This window comes from Eptatretus burgeri, chromosome 1, assembly GCF_056783735.1.
Source record: "Eptatretus burgeri isolate ZD-2024b chromosome 1, Ebu_testis_v1, whole genome shotgun sequence".
NCBI classification, from domain to species: domain Eukaryota; kingdom Metazoa; phylum Chordata; class Myxini; order Myxiniformes; family Myxinidae; genus Eptatretus; species Eptatretus burgeri.
Genome location: NC_140961.1, coordinates 39781362 through 39793391, shown reverse-complemented (window position 1 = coordinate 39793391; position 12030 = coordinate 39781362). Strand labels below are relative to the sequence as shown.

The 12030-nt window shown below is 42.2% G+C and overlaps 1 protein-coding gene across 9 annotated transcripts in view; it reads left to right on the top strand.

Moving 5' to 3' along the window:
- Positions 1–12030, top strand: part of LOC147034304 (SAM and SH3 domain-containing protein 1-like) — a 137544-nt gene that overhangs the window by 42934 nt on the left and 82580 nt on the right. For all 9 annotated transcript variants that reach the window (XR_015057886.1, XR_015057885.1, XM_085880291.1 and 6 more), the window contains 2 exons: positions 22–148; positions 6719–6849. Coding sequence is in view for 7 of the 9 variants with exons in the window: in XM_085880291.1 (XP_085736417.1) it covers positions 22–148; positions 6719–6849 (258 nt within the window). In the remaining 2 variants the exon portion in view is untranslated. The remainder of the gene's footprint in view (positions 1–21; positions 149–6718; positions 6850–12030) is intronic.

The window sequence follows — 12030 nt, the reverse complement described above, 5'->3', positions numbered from 1 at the left end:
ATTGGACCCGTGTGCTGGCAGGCCAATTTTTCAGTGAATCATAGTGGCCGTTTTGCCCGGCTACACAAGATGGAGACTGTGGGGAGAGGTGCTCGGCGTTGCCTTGTCAAGGTGGCAGATGGAGCAAGTGGGGGACTCTACATGCACGGTGCCTTATGAACACACTCACCCTTTCCTCTTGCTTTGACCTTTCCTGCTGTACCGCTGCCGACCTAGAAACTACCTTCAGTCATCCTTTTTGTATTCTGCCTTATGCATTATTGGTAAAAACCAAGCTGGCTCAAAAATAGCATTCAGGGAAGAGATAATCTTCCTGCCCTGCCTGATCTCATCAAGCCAATTAACACTTTGTAGGCAACTCTGAAACCCCTCAGGGCTAATTGGGATGGGGACAAAAATACTAATAGAATGCAAAATGTGCTAAATAAACATACTATCCACTTATCCCTGCTCCCAAAATAAAACAATAATAACTATGTATGTATGTACGTGTGTATATTCGAGATGGCCCATTGCAGCGATCACCTTCAAACCTACTCCCTTTAATCTATCTAATCAGCAACACCTTCTCCCATTCCCCTCTCCCCCTTCACACATTTCCTTCAAATCCTTCATCGACTCCCGTTTGTTCTCCTTTTCCCCACGGTCTTCTTCACACCTTCACATACTTCAACTTAACCTAATCACCCAGTTCCCTCGATCCCTTCATCCACTCCCACTTATCCCTCACTACCTTTTATCTACCCTTTCACCCCTGAGCACAAGCTGCAGTTTCAATCTAATTTTTGTTCAGCGGTGCAGGAGTGCGTCGAAGTCAAACAAACAAACACCTCGAATGATCTTGATAACTTGCAATGTCTGTGGTTTTCATGTAGAGAATCGACATATTGTATTACATGATGAGTTGTAATTGCCGCTACCACCAGGAATAGCACTACACGATACACTCACACTATTCAGCCTGAACAACTCGGGCTAAGTATGTACAAAGATCTTCATTTACAAAACAAATTGCTAACTAACCTAAATTGAAAAACAAACTAACCCGGCTTGCGTCCCTGAAGACAAAACGTGCATACTGCTTACACGCATATTCAATCGGAAGACCAAGACGGAACCCGAATAAGTAAAGAGCAAAGATGGAGTCATCAGGAGGCTCCTGGATAGGATTCGGGTTTCAACCACGACTGGACCCCTCAAACCCACCCAGACGCAGCCAAGTGAGCCTTACAGAAAAATTTCAGCAATATTTCACTTCTCCTAAGAGAGATAGATAAGAAAAGAGAAGAAAAAACAGGAATTAGAAAGAATGAATGATAAAATTAGAAAGAAGTACGAAAGGAACAAAGCAAGTGGGGGGACTGTGCATATATAATGTATTGTGGTTAAATAACTCAAATAACTCCTGCTTCCTCTTTTGTGTGCAGCACAAGGCTGTGGGTAGCATCAATGGCTGGGGGAACAGCTGTGCCATAGATGCAGTGCTCCTATTAATAGTACACTGGTACTCATTTCACCAACCTGACAGGCTGAGTCAACCTGATCCTGGTGTTAATTCAATGGTTAAAAAAATGGGGGCTCAAACTCAGGACCCTATGATTCCAAGACAGCCACCCTAACCACTAAACCAACACGAGCCTTGTTCAGATAATTGAAATTGTGAATATGAGACTTTGGAAGACATCTGAAGCTTATTAGAAAACCAACATGGTGGACACATGAATTTCTTCCACACAATTGTGGGTGTTGTCAAGTCAGCTCTCCAGCCAATGGGGTCGTCGGCTTCATGCGCACACAGCTTCGTTACCTTTTTAATATACAAGATGTATGCATGTTTGTTCCTTATAGGTTTCTCAAATGGCCAGAGGTACGCATACTTGCCTCGAGGCTGTCTAACTTGGTTTTGAATCCCAACCCAGTTATAAACTGTGTTTCGCGGGCAGAGTGGTTCATCAATGTGTGTGTGCCATCCCTCATATGGATGTTAAACTGGGGGTCCCACCTGCTGGCATTAGTTGGTGGATATTAAAGATTCCACCCTGTCCTTCACGAACAGTGGGCGAGCTATCACCATGGAACTAAAAATACATAGAATTCTCATAACCCATGAATAGTGTCACTGCCATGAACTCAAGGTCATGTGACTGGCACCATCTTGGTTAGCACAACTTGGCTGACTTGCGTCGCGGATCCAGTTAGATGTTAAAATACCATTTTGTGCAGCAGTAAACTGCTGCAATCCGTTATGCGCATAGATAACTAAACAGCATAGAATCAAGTGAGCGACGGGACGTCCAATTTAACGTCCATCCGAGGAACGACACACACATTGATTAATCGCCCTGCCTGCAGCAGACTTGTACATTCTCTCGGCTTCTCACTCCGCCAACGATTCGGGCATACTGTACATAATAAAGTTGGTTGTATTGGATCACTTTGGTACATAATAAGAAAATGACAGGTAAATTCACGTTTTCAATTTTGACCAAAAAAAGTCGTGAAATTAACGGAGCAGACTTGATCTTCATAAGTGTCTTTGGAATGGTCCAAGTTCTTCACGCTCCCATATCAACAATATTTGTTTTCAAACTTTATTTGTGAAAAGGAAAGTGTTGGAGTTACTATGATAAGTTTACTATTGAAAAACTATCTCCTAAAAGGTGAACAAAAAAATGCGATGGTTTTTCATTCTGAATTGCACGCAAACGCACGGCAGAAATCATCTTCACCCAGCATCGAGTGCTAACCAAGATGGCGCTCGCCAGCTTCACCGTGATCTGTGTGCTGTGAATGAGCATTCTATCTATTTTCAGTTCAGTGGCTATCGCCGGCACCATGGCCGAATTACAAATTTCTGCCAAAACCTCAGTGGCACAGCTGCACTCCCAGCAATGGTGCAAACCAGCAACCACAGGCTGCATACAAAACGAATGAATGGTTTCCAAACCCCTGGGCAAATTTCTCCAAAAAAATGCTGTTGCACATTTCTTTCACACGTAGAAGGTCAACATCACAATAAAAACTTCCAATTAAAAAAAAAATAATCAAATTGATGTTAAAATAAGAAATAAAGAGCTTTGGCAAATTTAGCATCGTAAGTTGGGTGTCCTCTTTGATGGGGGGAGGGGCAGAGCTCGGAATTGCACGTGCATATTTTAAGGTTGATGCTTTGTGATAATTGATCCAACGCATTGCATTTAAGTATTTATTTTATGATTTATGTATGTCAAGGGTCCTCAGTCTCTACGGACTACACCGAGTCTAATAGGTGGTTGCGCGATCTTGTAAGACCTGAAACAAGGAAATAAGGAGGCCATTTGGCCAATAATTGTTGTGTTGCACTCTTTATCAAGTGCAAAACATCCATTTCTGGGCTGAGACATTAATTTTTTTCTGGGTGTTTCTTTCCCTCGCCCATGTTTCCTCCAAGCGTTCCTCTGTTCTGTCCCTATATCTTGCTGTCTGTGCTGTTTGTGCTTATTTCCTCTGTGTTCATGTATTTATAACTTTGCATATTTATTACTTAATCTTGGCGAACAACAGTCTCCTCGATGTTTAACTGGTCTAAATAATCCTATATTAATTGGGCGACGCAATTTGTATACATACACACACACTCGTGTATATATATATATATATATATATATATATATATATATATATATATATATATATATATATATATATATATATATATATATATATATATATATATATATATATATATATATATATATATATATATATATATATATATATATATATATATATATATATATATATATTTATATATATACCAGGTGTTTTCACAAATTAAAAGTTCTTCGGACAAAATATTCACGATACTTGGCCTGATCAAAAGGTTCTTGGACTAAATATATTGGAGGGAAATGAAGTATACTATAGGGATATTAAACAAGTGGCACGATTGGCAACACTTGGCGACATCAAACCACTGGCAGGAAGCCACCGCCCTGTCTCAGTGTCGAGTGACATGCAGTTTTGTGCAGATTTGTTTATTTTTCTGTCCCATTGTAAGATGTCTGACTTGAAGGAGCAATTTGCGTGCATCAAATTCTGTGTGAAACGTGGTGCGACAGTTATGGAAATCTTTGGAATGTTAAAAACCGCATTTGGGGATGAAGCCGTTTGGAAACATTTGAGTGGTTTGCTCGGTTGAAAAGTGGCCGAACTTCCGTCGATGATGATCCAAGCTCTGGCCGTCCATCAACCTTGCACAGTGAGGAATCGGTCGCTCATATTCGTGACGCGATTCGTGGTAGCAGGCTAATGATGATTCGTGAAGTGGCGGAATAAGTTGGCATCTCCTACGGCACATGCCAAACAATTTTGACTCGAGATTTTGGAATGAGGCGGGCCTCAGTTAAATTCGTCCCGCAGGCTCTCCAGGACAGAAGGAGCATCGCCTCACAGTGTCTCAGGAATTCATTGATTAGGCAGCGAACGATGAAAACATCCAGCCCAGCATCATCACAGGTGATGAGACTTGGCTTTATGGCTACAACCCCTCAGCTGAAGCGTCAGTCATCTCAGTTGAAGACCCCATCGTCACCTCGACCAAAGAAAACAAGGCAGGTGCACTCAAATGTGAAGACTATGTTGATTGTGTTTTTTGACAGTGAAGCTGCACTATAAGTTCATTCCACAAGGTCGGTCGGTGAATCCGAGGGTTTTATTTGGCCGTCCCGAAACTCGTAAGAGATGCAGTTTGATGGAAGTGGCCTGAGAATGGGAGTCAGTTTTGTGGATGTAGCATCACGACAATGCGCCGGCCCATTCATCATTCACACGAGAATCGTTGGCCAAGCACAACATTCCACCGGTTCCCCACCAACCGTATTCACCAGATTTGGCACCAAATGACAGTTTGCTGTTCCACCAACTGAAACGCACCCTGAAAGGAAATGCATTTCAGGATGTGCCAAGCATCATCCAAAATACGACCCGGGAACTGAAAGCCATCCCAAAAAGAAGAGTGGCGGAGATGCTTCAGAAAATGGCAGGCCCACTGGAATCAACGCGTTCAATCGGGAGGAGACTACTTTGAAAGGGATAAGTTTGATTCACTGTGTTGTCCTTTAGTTTTATAAGAATATTAAGTCCTGGAACTTTTTGATCAGATCTAGTCATCCATGATGTGCCAAATTTATTTTTCTTTCGATAAGTAAATATAATGATCAAAAAAAACAAACAATTTTATCCGCTTCCTTTATATGAACCATCCCTCTCTTCTGCCCCCCAAGCCTACTTCAGATAACATGAGCTGTAGTGTTGAATAAATAACATTGGCCTGCACATCAACCCCAGGGGCTAATAACATATGTGGATGCATCTTCCTAGAACCTGCAAAGCAGAATCTCGAATTTCAAAATCGATATAATAATGTATACGGAAGGCAGTACGAGTGAATTAAAGAGGCAGTTGGAGATTATGTCGACATACCCGTGCAACCAAGCCGAGCAGAGTTTTGTGTTTGCTGTGAGTAATGAAGGAGTTTTCTGTAGAGATCCAGCGAGGATGCCATTACAGCCATGGGCGCGTGCCGTGACTTTTCAATGAACTGGGGCGTCTTTCGTGTTCAAGGCCAATATATCAGATATCCGTGGCGGCACGAAGTCACACTGAAGAATTTCTCTCCGATACCTGGGAGTGCATGCGTTCGAAAACCGACTCTTCATTTAATACTTCCCCCTATCAAGACGACGATAAACATGAATGGAATTACCGATCGTCATCGCATAAATACCCAAAATGCTGAAGATAACGACTGCTCGCACGATTAGAACTGATTGTGCAAAGCGAAGCATTTTTTTTTTCTATTAAAAACAAGCAGATAAAGCAATTGGCGAAGAGAAACAGTTTAACGTCCTCGATTGACGGTAGCTAACATCTAAGTAACACTATTGTGTTCTGACCGTAACAAATAATGTTGTTGTCTTTTTTTTTTGTGAGTTTTCAGTTTTGCACTAATTGTAAACTATTAGGAAAGATGGAAGTAGTTCGGCTTTATTTTTCCTTGCCATTTCATTTAAATTATCTTCGTGCAGGCGGCTTTCTTCGATGTCTCCCCCTCTTACTGCTGAGCACTGCTCTAAGTGGGTTTGCTACACATTGCTGAGGCTTATTGGTGCTTCATTGACCTTGCTTTACATGTCGGGTCTCTTGTGATGAGCAAAGGCTTTTGGCAGACATGGGGCCACAGTTTGAAGGATTTTCACTTCGTAAAAGGGCTAAGTAGGAGATTGGCATTTTGCAAAATGTGCTGAAAGCAGATTGGCTATTTGGGATTTTGCGAAGCTCGTCATATCGGTCGCCAAACGTTTGATGTTTGCCAGAAAAACAGGTAGATCCAACGTGAGCTGGGAAGCTTGACTGGTGCACCATTGCTTCAAATCGGTGACTAGCGTCTTTCTTCAGGCCATCAACGCCTGCACAATGGTTTCCAACCTATGGTTGTTTGTCTGGGCTCTATCCTTTTAAATGCTGAACGTAAAGCAAGGAAGCAGCACGTACTATTTTAAAGTCTTTGGTATGACTCGGCCAGGATTCAAACAACTGACTTCCCAGACTCAAAGTGGATGCTCTAACCATTATGCCACTGTGTCTGGTTAATAACTTTTATGTAGCTGCAAGGAGGGCATTCGAGGCCCATAACCGTGGTTTTCCTGATTAATGTAACGTGTGCTTATCATTTCAGCGTATTGGTGCGAGCGGCCCTGGGCTATGGCCGGCAGGTCGAGAAGCCGTGCTGCTAGCGTTGCGGACAACTATGGACTCATCAAGCTTCCCCCTGGTCCCAGGCGGTCCCATGCCAATTGTAGCCCACTGGTAGGATCTGGAACTCATCTCATTTATCATTCAATATCAATGTTCCTGTGTACCTGTGTATATGTATTATGTGTTTATCATTTCACTGTATCTTTGTCCCTATTACTATATCGTTGTCCATGCCTCTGTTTATCTCACTACGAGCAAAGCCTACCCATCGCTTCGTTGGTGGACCAATTAGTAATTAATTACAATAATTAATGAATTAGTTGTCGTATTTGCCAAAACTTTTGGGTGAGAAGGAGAAGGAAGGGAAGACAAATTTACCCATGCATAGAATTCTTTAACCTCTCACCCTCACCCCAACGCCCCCCCCCCCAATCCACATCCGCAACCTCACGTCCCGCTCCCCACCCTTTGCCCCCATTCATCCTGATGTCTTTTCCCGCGAGAAATGTCTCACACATGATGACAGGCTTTGACAGGCCCCTCCGTCTTTTTGGGGGGGGGGAGGGAGGTAAAGGAAGGAGAACAAATTTACCGTGCAAAGAGTGCTATAACCTCAGCGTTGCCCAGGTGAAAATTGGAATTGTAATACCCTCGGCCACCAAGTGGCACTACATGGTAAACATGTACGTAGATAATTTACCCCCCCCCCCGCCCCCCACGCAGGGTTGTATTTGTACCCCGAGTTTGGAGTTTGGAGCTTTAAAGATGTGGCAATGCTTAAGGAACAAAGATAGATCTATAGAGATAGTGACAATGCTATATATATATATATATATATATATATATATATATATATATATATATATATATATATATATGTATATATATATATATTTCTTCTTCTTCTTCTTCTTCTTCTTTCGGCTGCTCCTGTGAGGGGTCGCCACAGCGGATCATCCATATGATCCGCATAGTGATTTGGCACATGTTTTACACCGGATGCCCTTCCTGACGCAACCCTGGTCGCCTCTTACGACACAGGGATCTGGTACACCTATTTTAACTGGGCTATACACCGGCCCAGTACACTGGTACTCATTTTGCCGACCTCGGAAGGATGACAGGCTGAGTCAACCCCCTGGTTTTATACGACTTGGTATATACATATACACACATACATACATATATGTATACATATACACACACATATGCAATATATATATATATATATATATATATATATATATATATACATATATATATATTTTTATATATATATATATATATATATATATATATATATGCACACATATATATATATTCAGTGGCCCAACGGGGCTTGAACTCAGGACTTTTTGGGTCCCAAGCTACTGCGCCAACACCAGGATGGATGGATATATATATATATATATATATATATATATATATATATATATATATATATATATATATATATATATATATATATATTTCCAGCTGTGCGTGTGTGACCGCTGTTTCTCGACAACTACTGGTCCGATCTAATTGAAACTTGCCAGGTATATTGCTGGGGACCTGAGGATGTGCCTTTTCAAGGTTTGATATTAATGGGACAAGTGCTTCCCAAGTTATGGCCATTTATTTACCAACCAATGACAAGACACGTTGCTGCGTAGGCATGGCCGATGGGGAAGAGAACCTCAGCTGCATTCCCCATTACGGGTTACAACTTACGGACTTCCGGATAGTGATGAGTTAGTTTATTCTAATAATTTCTTATCTGCATTTATAGATAAACACAATGCCCCAATCCAGTCGTCGTCTACGAGAGCGAAGGAACAGACTGTGTGGTTGTTTGAAAGTTTTTTGGGGGGGTTTTTATTTATTTTGTACGTAGGTTTTTTTTTCTCTCTCTCTTCTCTTCTCTTTGTGTTTTTCCTTGCGATGACGTAGCGAAAAGGCAAAATACGGTGGCACTAATTGAATAATTTGCCATTAAAACTAAATTGCGAATAATCGTAACTGCGATATGCAAACTTCCGGACAGTGAGGACTTAACTTCGCGTAGGCCGGTGCACGGCCGGCCGACGATGACGTCACGTGCCATGCCAGTTATGATGGGGATCGATCGGTGCCTTCATTACTGTGGCGTAGGAGTGACAATGGTCACTGGCAGCGAATGTCACGGCAAGCAAAGACAGGGAGGTAAACTTGATTTTAATTTGGATTTTAAATAACTGTGTGCGGAAGTATCACAGCAGTTGTTACTTCAATGCAAGTGATAATTCGTGGAATGCATGTGAACATTCCGTACAGGCACGCACGATTTCTTATGCGCATTTATAGATAAACACAATGCCCCAATCCAGTCGTCATTTACGAGAACGAAGGAACGGCCTGTGTGGTTGTTTCTGTCACGCGGTTTGCAATTTTGTTTTTTTTGCACACACGGCCACGCACCTACCGGCATGCACTAGTGTGTATATATATATATATATATATATATATATATATATATATATATATATATATATATATATATATATATACCTCCATGTACATATTCACATCTCTGTTTCAATGATTTCATCTTTGCTTATGTTTTTAGCTCACCTGGACTTGAGTCAGGTGAGCTTATGCGATCAAGCAGTGTCCATAGGTGAGTGAGTGAGTCAGCCAGTCAGTCAGTCCGTCCGTAAACACTCCAGTCATTATTGCTTGAAGCACAAGCACGATTTTGATGAAACTTGGCCACAAGCTTCATCACCCTTGATATACCAAAATCTGTTCACGGCATTAACAAATTGAGCGTCTAAAGGGGGGATTTTGAGTGAATGTTGCTCCTGATCCAGGTGAACTTCAGGGCAGGCGGTCCTATTTTATGTCCTTTTAAGCATCTCATTGTTTGTTTCGGAGTTTGTGTTTTACTTTACATATTTACATTCACCACTGATGTCATGTTGGTAGTGTACAAATTCAACATTCTAAAAATACCCACTCGTGCAATGTGAAGTCAAATGGTATACAGGCCTCGCCAAAGGCCTCAAGCCTATCTTTGTGTCATTCTGATGACATCAATAAGGCAGAAATGGCCATTGTTAATTGCATGATCAAGCATTTTGTTTTTGGGTGAAATTTTACATGATAACGATGTGTTTGTTGTATGACAATGCATATGGCCCTCAGGCTGTGATACATGTGCATTAATTTGACAAGCTTTGCATGAGTGTGTGTGTTTTGCCTTCAGGCTGAAGTGCATGTGCTTACCTTTGTTGTAATCTATGGATTTTCTTTGTACGCTTTTGTTTCTCAACAGAGAAATAGCATGTATGCTTGTTAAACCATGCACTTTGGCTACTGGGTCAAGATGCTTGTGTATCTTTTGGACAAAGCTTTCCACATGCTTTGGGCCGGCAGGTTAGCCTCGATGTGGCAGGATGGACTGATGCAAGTTTGCAGCCAAGAAACAAATGAGCCATGCAATTTGGTCTTAAGCCCAAGTACGTACAGTATTCCTCCAACACATCCATTGCTCCATCGACAACTTTCCAATCTGATCCAAGCTCAACAGACGCATCAGTGTTCCTTGGATCCTTTTGCAGGAGCGTGAAACGGTTCTTCTTTTCCTTTCACAAAAAAGCAGACCCACAATCATTGCCTGTGAAGGCATGCGATCCTAGCAAAGCCTTCTTGACAGGAAAAGACTGGTCACAGCTGACAATATTAAATATCTTTCTGTTGTTTCCATGACCAGTTTCCAGATATATGCCATGTTTAGCCTCAGGAAAAGGTGCCAGTCGAGTCATTGGAATATCGGTGTCTGCAGATGATGAAGATCCACTGACATGACCTGGACTAGCTGTGACAACATGCTTGACGTGAAGGGATATTTAGGTATCAGCTTCTTCCTGGTCAGAAAAAAGGACCTCAACAACTGTTTCGGATTCACATATTATCAAGTAGCACTTGTCTGTTTCAGGGAAGTAGATCTTCTAGTGCTGCCATTTGAAGTTGGGGAAGGGATGGAGGGGAAGCATACATCAGAGACAGACTTAACTAGAAATGCACTCTGGAGAGAGCGTACCTCTGCCAGGCTGATTAGTTTACGTTTTCTATCCCACTGATAGGCCGGATCTGGGTTCGGACCTGAACTAAAATTTAATCAGCTTGTTCTTGTCACTGAACCAACTCATCCACCAGGTTTTGGCTGAATCCATCCAGAAGTTTTTGAGATATCGTGCTACATATCGTTTTAGCCCCATCACTCTGGTGATGTGTTTATGCCTGGTGTTGGCTAAATGGTTAGGGTGGCAGGCTTTGGATCCAAGTGTCCTGAGTTCAAATCCCGCTTAGCTGTTGAATTAATACCAGGTGGGGTTAACTCGACCCGTCATCCTTCCGAGGTCGGCAAAATGAGTGCCAGCTTGCTGGTATCCTGTGTCCGAATGGCGACCCGTCCAGGATTGTGCCCAAAAGCCAAGGAGACTGCTTAAGCAGCACCAACACTCTGAAGAGAGTATGGTCCCAATGTCCTCCTCCTCCTCCTCCTCCCCATCACTCAGTGGTGAAAAATCACTTTAAAAATTCTCGGATACGGATCTTGATACGGATCTTCGCCAAAATCGAATGAATTGTTTCCTGTTGCATACCCAACCTGCCCACCAAGGTTCATCAGAATCCATCCATAACCTTTTGAGATATTGTGATATATATCGTTTTTGACCCTATCTCTCAATGGTAAAGAATCAATTTAAAAATTCTCAGTTCCCGGATTCGGATCTTCACCAAAATTAAGCGTTTCTGTCCTTGGCCGGTCACCTACATACACAAAAAATTTCAGAACTGTGACCAAAAATCGTGTGCCAAACAGACCAAGCGACAAACAGACAGAAAGACAAATTCTACAGACCAACACGCTTGGCGAAAAAAACGTTTCACCAAGTAACAAACAAATAAACAGACAGACAGGGCTGAAAACAACCGCCATCCACCTTCGGTGGTGGAGGTAACAAGGCGCCACCAGGTTTTAGAGGAGGGAGATAAGGTTGGACATTTGTTGTTTTCTGGCTCTCCTGACAGTAGATAATATACACTTGGTGCAGGCTTTTGGAATGAGCTGAGATGACCTTTGGTTGGCTTTGCTTTCCAGGAAGAGATGACAAGTTGTTTCAGAGTAATTGCCTCACCACAGGATTTGGAGTATCATGGGTGGGAAGAAGAGTAGGATAATTGAAGATGAGATGGGATGAATCTGTGCACGAGAGAGAGAGAGCAGGTTTCTGTGGAAGAATTCCCAGACTGAGTTAACATCGG